The 19,835-nt window shown below is 35.6% G+C and overlaps 1 protein-coding gene across 3 annotated transcripts in view; it reads left to right on the top strand.

Annotated features, from left to right (window-relative positions):
• ADGRL3 (adhesion G protein-coupled receptor L3) overlaps positions 1-19,835 on the top strand; it is an 868,510-nt gene that overhangs the window by 466,160 nt on the left and 382,515 nt on the right. For all 3 annotated transcript variants that reach the window (XM_025386284.1, XM_025386285.1, XM_025386286.1), the window contains one exon: positions 16,961-17,070. In XM_025386284.1, the coding sequence (XP_025242069.1) occupies positions 16,961-17,070 (110 nt within the window). The remainder of the gene's footprint in view (positions 1-16,960; positions 17,071-19,835) is intronic.

Raw genomic sequence — 19,835 nt, 5'->3', positions numbered from 1 at the left:
AAAAAAAAAAAAAAAAAAAAAAAATGCTGCTACAAGTAGATAGTAATAAATGAATACAGATGCCGTTCCAGTTATTTTTAAATGAAAACCTTTTACCATTTTATCTGGCCATTGATAAAGCATTTAACTACTGAAAGATTACAGCTTAGAAATCACCAGTATAGAAGCGTCAGGGCTGAAATGCTTTTCCAAGCAATGTATGTGAACTTGTTAATTTCAAAAGCACATTTCCATTTATTTTGGATGAATCTTTCTATGAATTTTACTCATGTGTCTGACATAGCTAATCATTTTATTTTTGGAATAGGCTCTGTGAAATAGTCTATGGATGTTGACCGATGAATATGATAATTTGTTTTATCAAAAATTGTCCAGAGGTGTGTGCAGTATTTGGAAATTGGACTTCTTTGCAAGATTACCACATTTTCAAACACATTTCTATGTTTTCAGAATACTATTAAGTCTATTTTTTATATTCCTAGGAATAAGGCTTTAAGATTCATACATTTTTAAATATACATTTATTGTAAGAAAATCAAAAGAAGTTAGTATTTTTTAAATTGCCACTGAAAAATTTTAGAGCATAGGCAAATAAGATCTTGTAGTATGGTAGGGAGTTCATAAATTGTATTTTGTCAGAATAAAATGATTTATTTCGGTCCATCAACATGAGTCATTTTTCCTTTTTTCTAGAAAAATATAGTAACACTGAAACATAAATTTAATTTAACATAAATCTGTGGAGTTGTTTAAAAATGTCTCAATGTTTGATATCTCACATATTATAGGTTTTATGTAAGTCCAAATTGAAAATACATTCCAATTTCCATAAAATGCTTTATCTAGAAAAGTCTGGAAAAAAGGACTTGGTCAGCTAAAATATAGCTCAATTTCCCTCATCTATAGCAATATGCTTTGTATGCTGAGAATTCCATTGTGATAAAAGCAAAACAAACATAATCTTTTAACCAAATTAAAATCAAAACATTTACTTATACTAGAGGATACTATGTATAAATTGGGGCTTACATGCTTTTTAAGAAAAGTAAGTGTACATTATAGGAATAATCACCACTTTAGCCATGCTCCATGGCAATGACATGCATCTCACTAGGTCAGACTTCAAGGTGCCCACCCGAAGAGACACTGTTTTCAGTATGCCTATTTACTTATGTGTGGTAGGATGAATAGTGACCCCCCACCCCACCCTTATATTTGATTTATGATCTCCATAACCTGTGAATGTTACCTTATATGGTTAAAGGGACTTTTCATATATGATGAAGCTTTGTGGCTTTTGAGATGAGCAGATTACCTTGGATTATCAAGGTGGGCCATGCATGGAATCACATGGGTCCTTTTAAGAGGGACATGGGAAGATTAGAAAAGGGAAAATGTGATGTGACTTTAGAAATGAGAAAGAAAAGGTGCTCTGTTGTGGGGCCACAAGCCAAAGAATGAGGGCACAGTCTCTAGAGTCTAGAAAAAAGGAAAGAAACAGATTTTCCCCAGAGCTTCCATATGAAACAACCCATGCCAGCATCTTGGTTTTAGTAAGATATAGTTTGGTCTTCTGACCTTCAGAACTATAAGATCATTAAGTTGCATTCTTTTAAGCCTTTAAGTTAGTGGTAGTTTGATATAGAAGCAACAACAAAAAGCTAATACAATATCCTAGGTTCCATACTTTTCCTTGCTCATCTCTTTGGTTATGTTTTCACTTGCTGGATTCAAATTATATTTCTTTCTTTCTTTTTTTGTTATACTTTTAAGTTCTAGGGTACACATGCACAATGTGCAGGTTTGTTACATATGTATACATGTGCCATGTTGGTGTGCTGCACCCATTAACTCATCATTTACATTAGGTATATCTCCTAATGTGATCCCTCCCCCACCTCCCCACAATAGGACCCAGTGTGTGATGATCCCCTTCCTGTGTCCAAGTGATGTCATTGTTCTATTCCCACCTATGAGTGAGAACATGTGGTATTTGGTTTTCTGTTCTTGTGATAGTTTACTGAGAATGATGGTTTCCAACTGCATCCACGTCCCCACAAAGGACACAAACTCATCCTTTTTTATGACTGCATAGTATTCCGTGGTGTATATGTGCCACATTTTCTTCATCCAGTCTGTCACTGATGGACATTTGGGCTGATTCCAAGTCTTTGCTATTGTGAATAGTGCCACAATAAACATCGTGTGTGTGGGTCTTTATAGCAGCATGACTTATAATCCTTTGGTATCCTTATACCAAATCCTTTGGGTATCTCCGCAGTAATGCGATGGCTGGATCAAATGGTATTTCTAGTTCTAGATCCTTGAGGAATCGCCACACTGTTTTCCACAATGGTTAAACTAGTTTACAGTCCCACCAACAGTGTAAAAGTGTTCCTATTTCTCCACATCCTCTCCAGCACCTGTTGTTTCCTGATTTTTTCATGATTGGTATTCTAACTGGTGTGAGATGGTATCTCATTGTGGTTTTGATTTGCATTTCTCAGATGGTGAGTGATGATATTTTTTCATGTGTCTGTTGGCTGTATGAATGTCTTCTTTTGAAAACTGTCTGTTCATATCCTTTGCCCACTTTTTGATGGGGTTGTTTGTTTTTTTCTTGTAAATTTGATTGAGTTCTTTAGAGTTTCTGGATATTAGCCCTTTGTCAGATGAGTAGATTGCAAAAATTTTCTCCCATTCTGTAGGCTGCCTGTTCACTCTGATAGTAGTTTCTTTTACTGTACAGAAACACTTTAGTTTAATTATATCCCATTTGTCACTTTTGACTTTGGTTGCTCTTGCTTTTAGTGTTTTAGACATGAAGTCCTTGCCTATGCCTATGTCCTGAATAGTATTACCTAGATTTTCTTCTAGGGTTTTTATGGTTTTAGGTCTAACATTTGAGTCTCTAATCCATCTTGAATTAATTTTCGTATAAAGAGTAAGGAAAGGATCCAGTTTCAGCTTTCTACTTATGGCTAGCCAATTTTCCCAGCACCTTGTATTAAATAGGGAATCCTTCACCCATTACTTGTTTTTCTCAGGTTTGTCAAAGATCAGATGGCTGTAGATGTGTGGTATTATTTCTGAGGGCTCTGTTCTGTTCCATTGGTCTATATCTCTGTTTTGGTACCAGTACCATGCTGTTTTGGTTACTGTAGCCTTGTAGTATAGTTTGAAGTCAGGTAGCGTGATGCCTCCAGCTTTGTTCTTTTGACTTAGGACTGTCTTGGAAATGTGGGCTCTTTTTTGGTTCCATATGAACTTTAAAGCAGTTTTTTCCAATTCTGTGAAGAAACTCATTGGTAGCTTAATGGGGATGGCATTGAATCTATAAATTACCTTGGGCAGTATGGCCATTTTCACAATATTGATTCTTCCTACCCATGAGTATGGTATGTTCTTCCATTTGTTTGTGTCCTCTTTTATTTCACTGAGCAGTGGTTTGTAGTTCTCCTTGAAGAGGTCCTTTACATCCCCTGTAAGTTGGATTCTTAGGTATTTTATTCTCTCTGCAGCTATTGTGAATGGGAGTTCATTCATGATTTGGCTCTCTGTTTGTCTGTTACTGGTGTATAAGAATGCTTGTGATTTTTGCACATTGATTTTGTATCCTGAGACTTTGCTGAAGTTGCTTATCAGCTTAAGGAGATTTTGGGCTGAGACAATCAGGTGTTCTAAATATACAATCATGTCATCTGCAAAGAGGGACAATTTGACATCTTCTTTTCCTAACTGAATACCCTTGATTTCTTTCTCTTGCCTGATTGCCCTAGCCAGAACTTCCAACACTATGTTGAATAGGAGTGGTGAGAGAGGGCATCCCTGACTTGTGCCAGTTTTCAAAAGAAATGCTTCCAGTTTTTGCCCATTTAGTATGATATTGGCTGTGGGTTTGTCATAAGTAGCTCTTATTATTTTGAGGTACATTCCATCAATACCGAATTTATTGAGAGTTTTTAGCATGAAGGGCTGTTGAATTTTGTCAAAAGCCTTTTCTGCATCTATTGAGATAATCATGTGGTTTTTGTCTTTGGTTCTGTTTATATGCTGGATTATGTTTGTTGATTTGCTTATGTTGAACCAGCCTTGCATCCCAGAGATGAAGCCCACTCAATCATGGTGGATAAACTTTTTGATGTGCTGCTGGATTCGGTTTACCAGTATTTTATTGAGGATTTTTGCATCGATATTCATCAGGGATATTGGTCTAAAATTCTCTTTTTTTTTTGTTGTGTCTCTGCCAGGCTTTGGTATCAGGATGATGTTGGCCTTATAAAATGAGTTAGGGAGGATTCCCTCTTTTTCTATTGATTGGAATAGTTTCAGAAGGAATGGTACCAGCTCCTCCTTGTACCTCTGGTAGAATTCAGCTGTGAATCCGTGTGGTCCTGGACTTTTTTTGGTTGGTAGGCTATTAATTATTGCCTCAATTTCAGAGCCTGCTATTGGTCTATTCAGAGATTCAACTTCTTCTTGGTTTAGTCTTGGGAGAGTGTAAGTGTCCAGGAAATTATCCATTTCTTCTAGGTTTTCTAGTTTATTTGTGTAGAGGTGTTTATAGTATTCTCTGATGATAGTTTGTATTTCTGTAGGGTCGGTGGTGATATCCCCTTTATGATTTTTTATTGCATCTATTTGATTCTTCTCTCTTTTCTTCTTTATTAGTCTTGCTAGCAGTCTATCAAATTTGTTGACCTTTTCAAAAAATCAGCTCCTGGATTCATTGATTTTTTGGAGGGTTTTTTGTGTCTGTATCTCCTTCAGTTCTGCTCTGATCTTAGTTATTTCTTGCCTTCTGCTAGCTTTTGAATGTGTTTGTTCTTGCTTCTCTAGTTCTTTTAATTTTGATGTTAGGGTGTCAATTTTAGATCTTTCCTGCTTTCTCTTGTGGGCATTTAGTGCTATAAATTTCCCTCTACACACTGCTTTAATTGTGTCCCAGAGATTCTCGTATGTTGTATCTTTGTTCTCATTGTTTTCAAAGAACATCTTCATTTCTGCCTTCATTTTGTTGTGTACCCAGTAGTCATTCAGGAGCAAGTTGTTCAGTTTCCATGTAGTTGAGCGGTTTTGAGTGAGTTTTTTAATCCTGAGTTCCAGTTTGATTGCACTGTGGTCTGAGAGACAGTTTGTTATAATTTCTGTTCTTTTACATTTGCTGAGGACTGCTTTACTTCCAAGTATGTGGTCAATTTTGGAATAAGTGCAATGTGGTGCTGAGAAGAATGTATATTCTGTTGATTTGGGGTGGGGAGTTCAGTAGATGTCTATTAGGTGCGCTTGGTGCAGAGTTGAGTTCAATTCCTGGCTCTCCTTGTTAACTTTCTGTCTCATTGATCTGTCTAATGTTGACAGTGGGGTGTTAAAGTCTCCCATTATTATTGTATGGGAGTGTAAGTCTCTTTGTAAGTCTCTGAGGACTTGCTTTATGAATCTGGGTGCTCCTGTATTGGGTGCATATGTATTTAGGATAGTTAGCTCTTCCTGTTGAATTGATCCCTTTACCATTATGTAATGGCCTTCTTTGTCACTTTTGATGTTTGATAGTTTAAAGTCTGTTTTATCAGAAACTAGTATTGCAACCCCTGCTTTTTTTTTGTTTTCCATTTACTTGGTAGATCTTCCTCCATCCCTTTATTTTGAGTCTATGTGTGTCTCTGCGTGTGAGATGGGTCTCCTGAATACAGCAAACTGATGGGTCTTGACTCTTTATCCAATTTGTCAGTCTGTTTCTTTTAATTGGACCATTTAGTCCTTTTACATATAATGTTAATATTATTACGTGTGAACTTAATCCTGTCATTATGATATTTGCTGGTTTTTTTGCTTGCTAGTTGATGGTTTCTTCCTAGCATGAATAGACTTTACATTTTGTCATGTTTTTGCAATGGCTGGTACTTGTTCCTTTCCATTTTTAGTGCTTCCTTCATGACTTCTTGTAGGGCAGGCCTGGTGGTGACAGATTCTCTAAGCATTTGCTTGTCTCTAAAGGATTTTATTTCTTCTTCACTTACGAAACTTAGTTTGGCTGGATATGAAATTCTGGGATGAAAATTCTTTTCTTTAAGAATGTTGAATATTGGCCCCCACTCTCTTCTGGCTTGTAGAGTTTCTGCCGAGAGATCTGCTGTTAGTCTGATGGGCTTCCCTTTGTGGGTAACCCAGCCGTTCTCTCTGGCTGCGCTTAACATTTTTTTCCTTCATTTCAACTTTGGTGAATCTGACAATTATGTGTCTTGAAGTTGCTCTTCTCGAGGAGTATCTTTGTAGTGTTCTCTGTATTTCCTGAATTTGAATGTTGGCCTGCCTTACTAGGTTGGGGAAGTTCTCCTGGATAATATCCTGCAGAGTGTTTTCCAACTTGGTTCCATTTTCCCCGTGGCTTTCAAGCTCACCAATCAGAGGTAGATTTGGTCTTTTCACATAATCCCATATTTCTTGGAGGCTTTGCTCATTTCTTTTTACTCTTTTTTCTTTACACTTCTCTTCATGCTTCATTTCTTTCATTTGATCTTCAATCGCTGATACTCTTTCTTCCAGTTGATTGAGTCGGTTACTGAAGCTTGGGCATTTGTCATGTAGTTCTCATGTTATGGTTTTCATCTCTATCAGTTCTTTTAAAGTCTTCTCTGTATTGATTATTCTAGTTATCCATTCATCCATTCTTTTTTCAGGGTTTTTAGTTTCTTTGAGCTGGGTACATAGTTCCTCCTTTAGCTCTGAGAAGTTTGATTGACTGAAGCCTTCTTCTCTCAACTTGTCAAAGTCATTCTCCGTCCAGCTTTGTTCTGTTTCTGGTGATGAGCTGCGTTCCTTTGGAGGGGGAGATGCACTCTGGTTTTTTGAATTTCCAGCTTTTCTGCCCTGCTTTTTCCCCATCTTTGTGGTTTTATCTGCCTTTGGTCTTTGATGATGGTGACGTACTGATGGGGTTTTGGTGTGGGTGTCCTTTCTGTTTGTTAGTTTTCCTTCTAACACTCAGGACCCTCAGCTGTAGGTCTGTTGGAGTTTGCTTGAGGTCCATCCAGATCCTGTTTGCCTAGGTATCAGCAGCAGAGGCTGCAGAAGATAGAATATTGCTGAACAGCGAGTGTTGCTGTCTGATTCTTGTTCTGGATGGCTTGTCTCAGTTGTGTACCCCGCCATGTGAGGTGTGAGGTGTTGGTCTGCACCTAGTGGGGGATGTCTCCCAGTTAGGCTACTCAGGGGTCAGGGACTCACTTGAGCAGGCAGTGTATCCGTTCTCAGATCCCAACCTCCATGCTGGGAGATCCACTGCTCTCTTCAAAGCTGTCAGTCAGACAGAGGTATTTACCTCTGCCTAGGTTTCTGCTGCTATTTGTTTAGCTATGCCCTGTCCCCAGTGGAGGAGTCTACAGAGGCAGGCCGGCCTCCTTGAGCTGTGGTGGGCTCCACCCAATTCGAGCTTCCGGGCAGCTTTGTTTTTTTTTTTTTTTTTTTTTTTTTTTTGAGACGGAGTCTCGCTCTGTCGCCCAGGCTGGAGTGCTGTGGCCGGATCTCAGCTCACTGCAAGCTCCGCCTCCCGGGTTCCCGCCATTCTCCTGCCTCAGCCTCCCGAGTAGCTGGGACTACAGGCGCCCACCACCTCGCCCGGCTAGTTTTTTGTATTTTTTAGTAGAGACGGGGTTTCACCGTGTTAGCCAGGATGGTCTCGATCTCCTGACCTTGTGATCCGCCCGTCTCGGCCTCCCAAAGTGCTGGGATTACAGGCTTGAGCCACCGCGCCCGGCCCGGGCAGCTTTGTTTACCTACTTAAGCCTCAGCAATGGCCGGCACCCCTCCCCCAACCTCGCTTCCGCCTTGCAGTTAAGTCTCAGACTGCTGTGCTAACAATGAGGGAGGATTCGTGTGCGTGGGACCCTCTGGGTCAGGTATAGGATATAATCTCCTGTTGTGCCGTTTGCTAGGACCCTTGGTGAAGCTCAGTATTAGGTTGGGAGTTACCCGATTTTCCAGGTGTTGTGTGTCTCAATTTCCTTTAGCTAGGAAAAGGAATTCCCTTCCCTCTTGCGCTTCCCAGGTGAGGCGATGCCTCACCCTGCTGCAGCTCTCGCTGGTCAGGCTGCACCCACAGACCAGCCCCAACTGTCTGACATGCCCCAGTGAGATGAACCTGGTACCTCAGTTGAAAATGCAGAAATCACCCGTCTTCTGTGTCGCTCATGCTGGGAGCTGGAGGCTGGAGCTGTTCCTATTCGGCCATCTTGGGCACGCCTCCTCAAATTATATTTCTTTAAGGTAAAGGAATGCTAGTGAAGTAACATATAAAAGAATATAGGAAATGAAAGAATTGGAGCTAGAGAATCACTTTATGAATCACAGATCTTCATTTACATACATTGCCATAATGTCCTCTGAAAGATCCTATAGTACTTTTAGTTTATAGTTTAGAAACAATTTTTTTCAAAAAAAAAAAAAAAAAACAGAAATGGAGGCCTGGCACAGTGGCTCACGGCTGTAATTCCAACACTTGTGAGAGGCTTAGGTGGGAGGATCGCTTGAGCCCAGGAGTTTGAGACCAGCCTGGGTAACACATCTCTACAAAAAGTAAATATGGTTTGGTGGGCATGGTTATGTGTACCTGTGGTCCCAGTTATTCGGGAGGCTGAAGTAAGAGGGTAACTTGACCTGCAGAGATTGAAGATGCAGTGAGTTAAGGTCATACCACTGCACTCCAGCCTGGACAACACAGTGAGACCCTGTCTCAAAAAAAAAATTTTTTTAAGCTAGATTAGGAGTCTTTATTACTTTTATAACTCTTCTGAAAATGTCCCTTAAATTATAAGCGGACGACATCATTAAACTTTTTAATAAATGCTGAATGTATGGTTATAGTATATACATGGGAGGATTTCTTTTAGTTTTGATCATGATTAATATTTTTATTTCATAGCCATTTAGTTCTCTTTTTATTTGAAATCTAATTGATTCCTTTATGACCTACATATTTGTTTTCTACCATTAGATAGTTGTCTCATCTTTTTTGGTCTTCTAAGTTCAGAATGAATGTCATATAAACATGATTAGGATGTCATATAAACATGTCTCAGGATGACAGGCAGTAGAAAATAAGGAAATTACTGTCTTGAGGAGGAAAATAGAGAATTGTCCAATTGATTGACATTAAGCAAAATACTGATATTCATGCATCTATTTATGTTTTCTTCTATTGCTTCATTCCATCCTGAGAACTAAAAACCCATAGTTACTGTGATAGCCTAAACTATTTTGAGATTTTAAACATTAATAGAATATGATGTGGCTTTTTAAATTATAAGGTATCTGTAAAATATTTTTCTATTGGAGTATAATTCCATCTTCCTTTATGAATCATGCACTGATTCATCATATGTTAGATGCTATGAACTTCTTGGGTGTACTAAGTGGATGTGTGTTTTTGCATAACACATACTTTTGTATAAATGTCATTTAATAAGTGCTAGCATCAATGTTATTTAATAAGTGCTAATATAAATTTATAAATTCATATGATTAATTTTGGAACAAAAAGGCACAAGGCACTCTTTTTTAAAACATTATCCTATCCTGTCTTTAAAAAGTCAGTGCTTTTCTTTGGAGTTTTATACATGGCTGAAAGTTCATTTAAAAATTTCCTTAGCGTTCTGAGGAATAGTTTGTTTGTATACACTGACTTTAGAATGTGATAAACATTCATGATTGAAGGGTTTATTAACCTAGAACCCCTGTGAATTATATTCCCAGCATGTAAACACTACAATATTTTACTTAAATTATTTTAGGCTGGGTATGGTGGCTCACACCTGTAATCATAGTACTCTGGGAGGCTGAGGTAGGTGGATCACAAGGCCAAGAGATCGAGACCATCCTGGCCAACATGGTGAAACCCCATCTCTACTAAAAATACAAAAATTAGCCAGGTGTTGTGTTGCGCACCTTGAGTCCCAGCTACTTGGGAGGTTGAGAAAGGAGAATGTCTTGAACCCAGGAGTTGGAGGTTGCGGTGAGCCAAGATTGTGCCTCTCCACTCCAGCTTGGCGACAGAGCAAGACTTCATCTCAAAAAAAAAAAAAAAACAAAAACATTTTAATGATACTGTGTTAGATCTATAGTGCTGTGCAATCAACGAATATCATCTTTATATGTCTATTATGTAAGAATTTTTAAAAATATAGGTATGTTTAAGGCTTATTTTTATATGCTTCATGTACAAGTATGTTATAATCAAACATGAGATAGTGGGCTGCTAATTTTTATCTGTATAATGGAAGTGAAAGAAGCATCATTTTGTTGAAGTCTCCTTACACCTTAGTTTAGCAAGGTCCAAATTATTGTCCCATGACCAAGAATAATAAGGCATGTAAACACCAGAGAGTGAGTAAGGCAGAGTGGGATTTATTAAGTGACAGAAAAGCTCTCAGCAGCAAGAGGGGATCCAAAGATGGTTGCTAAAAATGGGGGTGAGTTCTGGGTCTTTTATGTGTCAGAAAAAGAGTCTTCTGTGGGTTCTGCCTTAAAGGAACTGGTAAAGTTACCCCCAGGGGTGTTGTGTCTGTTCTTGCCTGGGGTTAGCCATAGTAACTCCATCTTGATTACCTATGAGTGCCTAAATGAAACCCACAGTGGGGCTAAAGTCACAATGCTCATAGAATTATAATGAGTTCAGGGTCATGGTAGGATGTCCTTGGTCCTTGTCTGTGCCTGCACAGGCAGCTAGAAAGTCCTTTCTGAGCAAGCATCTGGGTATAACAGGAAGTTCTTAACCACATTCCCTCCTGCTAGCTACGTAACAGGGATGGTACAGGTGTGTTCTTGCAGGCATTGTCCCTCTTCTGAGACCCTGCCTCTCTATCTGCCTAAACAGCCCCTACCTGCCTCCTCTCTCAATTTTATTGAAATTAGCAGGAAAAAATAGGCTAATTATTTGAATAGTCAATATGCATGTAAATCCAGCAATATCATTTTTGCTATATGGTGCTATATGTTGTGGCAAATAGAGGAAAAGTTTACCCAGAAATGACTTTCATTTTCACACTTAGTTAATTTTTCTTCTACACTGCAATGAACCACGTTGAAATGGACAAATTAACAGTAAATGATTCTCTTTCCTATTACTAGTCCTGTGATTTGGGAAGATGTATATCTTCTATGGCAGTCATGTGACATTCTTGAATTAACAATATTGCTTTAAAATTAGTGCTAATAACTAATAGAACTCAACATATTAACTAAAATTTATTAAACATGATCAATAGGTGACAGTTACATGTAAATTGGAGGTTTATATGTGGGTTAAATTAAAATTGCATATATTTTTTATTGTGGAAAAATCTATGTATAAATAAATATGCATCATACCATTACTAGGCTCTGAAATTTCTCTTTCTAGTTTCCGTATGCCAATTTGAATTGTGAGGGCCTGGTTATATAATGCCTGATCTACATCATGACTGAATGAATTCTGGGGCACTCAGATATTTCACAGATGGTCTTTATTTCATCAGATCATCATAGTACTCTTGAGAACCTATCAGGTCAGGGTGAATTAAATCAGGGTCCCAGAGTGACCATGAAATGTATGACTCATTCTCCCACAAGACAGCAGTATCATGATTTTCAGGCCACTGTTCTGGACGCCACTGGCTATTATTTGATTACTGAGAGTCTGAAAAGCCATTTAACGTCTTCATTCCAATTCTATTTTCTGTAAAATTGAGGGTAGCATTATTCATCTCAGAAAGAAGTGACAAATAGGTTTAAAAGTATTTTCTCCCATTCTGTAGCTTGTGTCCTCACTTAGTTAATTGTTTTATTTTCTGTACAGAAGGTTTGTAGTTAGATGCACTCCAATTTGTTTATTTTTGCTTTTTGACCTGTGCTTCTGGGGTCATATTCTCCCCAAAATTGCCCAGATCAATTTCAAGAAGGTTTTTACCTATGTTTTCTTCTAATAGTTTTATAGTTTTAGGTTTTACATGTAAATCTTTAATCCCTTTCTACTTGGCTTTTGTATGTCGTGTAAGATAGAGATTCAGTTTCGTTCTTCATGTAGATATCCAGTTTCCCCAGCCTCCTTTATTGAACAGTCAATCCTTTCCTCATTGTGTATTCTTGGCACATTTGTTGAAAATTAATTGACCATAAACGTGTGGATTAATTTCTAGGCCATCTATTCTGTACCATTGGTCTACACGTTTATTTAGGGGTTGATATCCAATGTATACCAGGAATTTAAACACTTCTGTAGCAAGAAAACAAATAACGTAATTTAAAAGTGGACTCAGTCTATCAGCAATAAACATGATAAATATTTCTTGAAAGAAGACAAATGGCCAACAAGTAAGTTTAAAAGTGCTCAACTTCACTAATCGTCAGGGAAATGTGAATTAAAACCACAATGAGATATCACTGCATATCTGTTAGAATGGTTATGTTCAAAAAGACAAAAGATAAGTGTTGATGACAATGTAGAGGAAAGACAATCCTTATATACTACTGATGGAAATGTAAATGAGTATAGCCGTTATGGAAAACAGTATGTAGGTACTTCAGAAAATTAAAAATAGAACTACCATATGATCCAGTAGTCTTACTTCTGGGTATGGATATGTAAAAGAAATGAGTCAATATCTTAAAGAGATATCTGTAGTATCATATTCCTTCCAGTACTATTCACAATAAACAAGATATATGGAATTGACCTAACTGCCAATTAGCAGATGTATGGATAAAAAGTAAATAAAAATATATTTATATATTAATATATAATAGAATATTATTCAGCCTTAAAAATGAAGGAAACTCTCATTTGTGATAACATGTATGAACCTGGAGGACATTACGCTAGGTGAAATAAGTGAGACATCAAAAGACAAATACTATTTGATCCCTCTTATATGTGGAATCTAAGAAAGTCAAAACTTCTAGAAGCAGAAAGTAGAATGTTAGTTGCCAGAAGCTAGGGAGATAGGAGAAATGGGGAGATGTTGATCAAAGGGTGCAAAGTTTCAGTAACGCAGGATGAGTAAATTCTGGTAATCTAATGTACAGTCGGGTAACCACAGTTAACAATACTGTATTATATACTTCAAATTTGCTGTAAGAGTAGATCTTAAATTTTCTCACCACACAACACAGTAAAAGATAACTGTATGATGGATATGTTAATTAGCTTTATTGTGGTAATCATTTTACATTGTGTGTATATATATATAAACATCAGGTAATAGGGATACCAAAAAGCATGTTTTTAATTTATGTTTACATTAAAAATAAACAATGAAACTAAAGCATTTGAGAACATTAGATCACTTTATCTCACTTTTTTCATCTATAGTATTTTAGAATGAATTTACTTTTATAAATTTTGAAAGAATCTTTGTGGACTAAATTGTTTACAAATCTTTAATTATATTTAATTTCATTTTAACTCACAGTAACTGAAGTCATTTAAAAAACGAAAGCAAAGGACAGAACCTTTAAACTCCTGTTTTCAAAATATAGCTAGTCTTTAAACAATCAATATTATAATGTATCCTATATAAAAATAGTATTCCAGAGATTGAATCTACCTTTTTCCATTTTATTTTTAATAATCATAATTTATAATCAACTTTTGATACAAACATAGTAATAGAATCATAAATTATTTTGAAAGGTGAATGTTATAAATTCCTGCTGTTTTATATAGAACAATGATGATAATGACTATAAATATAGGCATAACATTTTTTGTTTTATATACCACCGAACAGACACTATCTCATTAATTAGAAGGCTTTCTTGACTCATCTTCAGTTAATATTAAATAAGCTGTTTGGATCTCACAATGGTAATTATTATTTAGAAGAGATAGTTGCTTTTATAATTTTCTTACGTATAGATAAATAATTAGTAATTTACAACTTGATAATATATAATATATAAATTGGTCAATGTACTTTTAGGTAGGTAGATAGATAGATAGATATGGATAGACTCCAGGTTATGTTTTCTAATCTAATCTATATAAACATAACCATTTGAAATCCCTATTGATTCATCACAGCTTTCTGTGCAACATATACTTCCATAATTATAAATTTTAACTATTATGCTCTGGTCAGAAATGAGTAGTAAGCTGATCTGTTTATATCATACATTGATTATTTAAATAAAAGATTTACAGTTGCCTATTTATATCTGAAAATTACAAGAGTAGATATTGTTTCTAAATACATTTTTGAAATTAGAGGTATAGTAATTAAAAAGGTTTAGTAATAGGGAATAAAGTGACTGTAGACCAAGATAAGAAGAAAAGGAGATATGTATAAATATTCACACATCAGAATTAATATTACGTTTACAGAATATTTACATCATATTAAATTTTATAGTGCCACTTTTCCATTATGTCTGTGTTGAATGTGTTCCTGATAATTGCTAATTTTTCTATAACAAATACAAAAATAACTTTATGAGTTCATATCCCTGCCTATTGTAGTAAAAACCTTAGATGGATTTATGAGGTTGTATATTCAAGATGTAATGTGAAAATTGTATTGTTTTAATTGCTAAAAACATGTCACTTGACTTGAAGAGCTTATTCAAATAATTTCTTTTTAATATGAAAGATCTGCTATTTTAAGAAGGTGTGAGTATACCAAAACATCAAGATAACATATTTGTGGGCACATGTGTCAGGACAGTCACATTTACCTTAATGTTATTCTACATTTGTCTGATCATCAGCCTCTGACACAGAAAATCCTTACAACTTGTTAACTCTCAGTATTAGCTGTTATGCTAAATTGCCTGATGAGTATGGAGCATTAGCTTTTATTCATCTTTCACTGATAACACATAATATATTTTTCAGCTTAAGAAATTCATTAATGAATCAAATTTAATTTACAGACTAAATAAAATCCTCGTTAAGCCTGACAAATGGTAGCCTCAGGTAAACACAACGTATTTTTACACTAAATCGAAGTGAGTTCTGCTCTAGATGTTCTTTATGTTGCCAGTATCCTTGCAAGTATTCTGAGGTCACATCAGAGAACAGAACATCTCCGTAAGGAATTAACAGAAAAATCTAGCCTTGAGGTTATATTTCTGAAATGAATAAACAAGAACATAAAACACGGGGGATAATTAGAGTATCACATGTTATAGACTTAGTGCCAATATTATGGGTAGGAAAAACCATTAGTTTTTTTTTTTTTTTTTTTTTTTTGAGACGGAGTCTCGCTGTGTCGCCCAGGCTGGAGTGCAGTGGCGCGATCTCGGCTCACTGCAAGCTCCGCCTCCCGGGTTCACGCCATTCTCCCGCCTCAGCCTCCGAGTAGCGGGGACTACAGGCGCCCGCCACCACGCCCGGCTAGTTTTTGTATTTTTAGTAGAGACGGGGTTTCACCATGTTAGCCAGGATGGTCTCGATCTCCTGACCTCGTGATCCACCCGCCTCGGCCTCCCAAAGTGCTGGGATTACAGGCTTGAGCCACCGCGCCCGGCCCCCATTAGTTTTTTATAGAAAAATACTTAAGGATAAATTTTTGAATTTAGAACGTTGCTGAGTGAAATTCACAGTAATTAGTCCACTGTGAATATGAGTATCTTTTTCAGAATTATAATTAATTTCAACATGTTTGTTTTTCCCCATGAATTAATCAATTCAGATTTATTTAGCCTAATTGCCACAAAAGTGCCCAAGTTTGTATTCATATATTTTTTTCTCTTTTTCTGTGGTTTAGAAAGATTTATTTGTTTATTTATTTATTTATTTATTTATTTATTTATTTATTTATTTTTGTGGGGACATAGTCGATGTGTGTATTTATGGAAACATGAGATATTTTGAAAAAGGCATGTATTGTGTAATAATCACATCAGGGTAAATGGGATATTCATCACCTCAAGCATTTATCGTCTGTGCTACAAACAATCTGTTTATGATCTTTAGTTATTTTTAAATGTACAATTAAATTATGTTTGACTGTAGTCACCCAATTGTGCTGTCAGATACTAGGTCTTATTCATTCTTTGTAACAATTCTTGTACCCAGGAACCATCCTCACTTCCTCCCCTCCCTACCCCTCATTTCCCTCCCATCTTCTGGTAACCATCTTTCTACCCTATAGCTTCATGGGTTTAATGGCTCCCATAAATAAGAACATGCAAAGTTTGTCTTTCTGTACCTTATTTCACGTAACATGATAATATATTTCATCCAGTTTCATCTTATATTTATGTTTTAATAGTGGTATGTCTTTATTCTTTTTATAAATTTAAAGTCATTATTTTATAGTATAAGATATTGACCTTTGTGATAAGTAATCCATGAGGATCGTATCATTATTTGGCTGAACAAAAGGACATGACAGTTAGTTCCTAAAATGATTTTAATAAGTAGTAATATTGTATTAATTTATACAAAATAAATTCAAATACTCATTTTAATATTTAAATATTAACTTTTTACTAATTTGTTAGGCTCAGATAAAGCTTTTCAATACCACTTTTCATACCTTTAAAATGAATGTCATCATAGTCAGTGAATTTATTTTACAACTGCCTAATATACTCTGTGGTTATATTTTCTAAAATCTTTTTTTTTTTTTTTTTGTACTGGAGTGAGTCTTTCCTATCGAATAGTCTTTCCTACTTGTGTTCACATTGGCAATATCCTGTGGACCAGTTAGTGTTGCTTCAGCAATATTTAACTTCTAACTAGAAATTACGCTGTATTCAACCAAATTTTAAATTAGTTAATATGAGCAAGCTGAATAGATTGATTTTAATGTCTAGTTTCTAAAAACTGTACTACAGATATTTTCTTAATAGGCCTAAAGCCCCAAATTAAGCAAAACCTTACTCAAATCTGTATAACAGGAACTGAAATAAAATTAGTGTTGATGTTGATAATAATTTAACTTTGCATAAGCTTACTACTTCTTTTCCTTTCTTTTGACTTCAGATGCAATAACAGAACCCAGTGTGCAGTGGTGGCAGGTCCTGATGTTTTTCCAGACCCGTGTCCAGGAACCTATAAATACCTTGAAGTGCAGTATGAATGTGTCCCTTACAGTATGTATATTCCTATACTTTTCTTGGAAAGAGAAAAGATATTAAACTGTGTTTTGCATGCATTGACAAATATTCTCTATGAAAACATAAATCATATAAATTAAATGAAAAAATGGGCTAATATTAATTTTTGACAATCACAGACCCTCCCCGCCATCAGAAGAATTAGATATTGCCTACCCTATCCTACAGCGTTTACTTGTGATTATTTCTGTATATGAATACCTATTCTAACACACTTTTCTTAATTAATGCAAGAATATAAAACATTTAGAAAAAGGTTGGCAGAGTATTATACCAATTATCCAGGTCCAAGCAGATAAGAAGTGAAAATGAACAATACAATTATATATATATAATGGATAGCAATTTATACATTTTGAATTTGATAGAAGAATTATATCTAAGCTTCATCTGCTGTCAACATTTTGAGAATTAGAAATATATTCATCCGGAAGGAGTAGACCAGAAAGAAAAAAATAAAGATTAAAAGATCTAAAGTACTCTTCAGATTATATGTTTTACAGCTTCGAGAATTATGTCTTTGCAATGTTTTTATCAGATATGGTATATGCCAACAATGTGTCTTTTCTCCAGGAATAATGAAGAATCAAAAAATCTAAAATGAAACATTTTCTGACAGCATCTCAAAAAAAAAATTATCTAACTCGTTAATTATTTATGAGATTCTTAGTGAAAATCACTCAGAAATTATGTATTTTCATAATAGATATTCAGCTTATCCCAGAGATAGAAAACACCTGGTATCATAAACAAATCCTGGGTTTCAACTTCCTTTGATGTTTCATAAGAAGCAAAGTATCTGGGGATCAGCAAGTTTACTTTTGTAAAGATATTTCTAGGCTGGCCTCATTCACACTTATTAAAGAAGCAGGACATTACTCGTGAGCTGGAAGTATACAAACTTCAGTAATAGAAATTTGGCCAATAAGAGATGAATTGAAATTTTAAAATAGTAGTGAAAACAGTTGAGAGAAAATTTCATTCAGCTTCATTTATAGATTGAATGATTAGAGAAAGTTTATCTTGTGAAGTTTTATAAGCTGATCATTGTTATGAAAAAGCCTTAGAGTACAGGATTTATTGATAGCTCATTTAGCTTACGCTTCTTGTATTGGTATCTCTATAGGCCCTTCTATTTGATAAAGCCCCTACTGGCCATTATTATTCACTAGTGATATTTTAAGGAAATAAAATTTGTAAACCATCTTGGAATTGGGACAATTATACTTGGGTTGCACAATAAGACCTTTGTGAAATATAAAGACTCCTTTTCTACAAAGGCATTTTATTTAAAAATGCAATAAGGTGAACCTTGCTTTTAAAGACAGTTTTAGGAAACTTACATTCATATTTTTATGTTCATATTTTGAAACAAAAGGTGAAGTAAAATTTCAGATTGTAGATTTTATCATAATTTTTTAATTAAAGAATTTCACAGCTGTCTCTTCAATTTCCTGTATTCCTTTAAAATGTCTTTGAGGATAGCCACTTCAAAATCCTCTGCCAAACTCATTCTGAAATATCATCTACTTAAATCACTTTAATATAGATAACTTGCTCATACACTTTTGCATAAAGGGATTATAGTTTACCACAGATTTCCTTTCTCTAATAAATTTTCAGAGATGGGCAATTTGGTTCCTTAATATCCTATATTTAGAGAATTCTGATCATCCTGAAAGTTTACTGACTACCTTAGAAATATTATATCAAAATATGTATCTAATAATTTAATTAAATAAGAATTATACACTCAGGTATACCCACTTGCCAATTTATATACTGGTTTAATTTACACATTATACCCCAATCATGTCTGTCTAAATTATCTGGAATATGTTTCAGTTAAAAGTATAATGTAGAATTGGAATTCATTTAATAAACTTAACATGATTTGAAAAGAAAATAACCTAAAAGAAAGTATAAATCATAAAATAAACTATAGTGACTCATTTGAAAGGCAGATTGGTTTAGGAGAAAGACAACCAGAGATCAGAGAACATGGGTGTGTTTGTTAGTCTGTTTTGTGTTGCTATAAAGGAACACCTCAGACTGGGTAATTTAGAAAGAAAAGAGGTTTATTTGGCTCACAATTCTGCAGGCTGTACAAGCAGAGCACCAGCATCTCCTTCTGGTGAGGCGTCGGGGAGATTTTACTCATGGTATAAGGTGAAGGGGGAGCAGGTACATCATATGGCAAGAAAGGGAGCTTCCAGACTCGGTTTAATAACGAGTTCTCACATGAACTCATTACCATGGGGAGGCCATCAAGCCATTTATGAGGGATCTGCCCCCATGACACAATCATGTCCTGCATAGCCCACCTCCAACACTGGAGGTCACTTTTCAGCATGAGATTTGGAGGAGACATACATACAAACTGTATCATTCGGTTTAGAATACAGTCTGATTACTTAACAAAAAGCTAGGTGCTTCTCCTGGATCTCACCTTGTAGACCTTCCTGGATCTATTAATAAATCCTGATTTATTTCAACACTCAGCTATTTTTTTCTTTTCTTAAGCATAAAATTCATGACTCTCTAATGGTGAAAAGATTTACTTATTTAAAAGAGTTATTGTTTATTGAACTTAACCACATGCCGTTTTCTACATGAATAGTGTTTACATGCATAAGTTATTTAATTTTTACAAGATCCTCCCTGTTATGTGTGAGTATCACCATTTTTCTGAAGAGGAAACTGAAGGTCAGTAGATAAAGTGAAATGTCCCATGTGAAATC

The sequence above is a fragment of the Theropithecus gelada genome, chromosome 5 (genome assembly GCF_003255815.1).
Source record: "Theropithecus gelada isolate Dixy chromosome 5, Tgel_1.0, whole genome shotgun sequence".
NCBI classification, from domain to species: Eukaryota; Metazoa; Chordata; class Mammalia; order Primates; family Cercopithecidae; genus Theropithecus; species Theropithecus gelada.
Note: the sequence above shows the minus strand (reverse complement) of the source record. Positions and strands in the feature narration are given on the sequence as shown.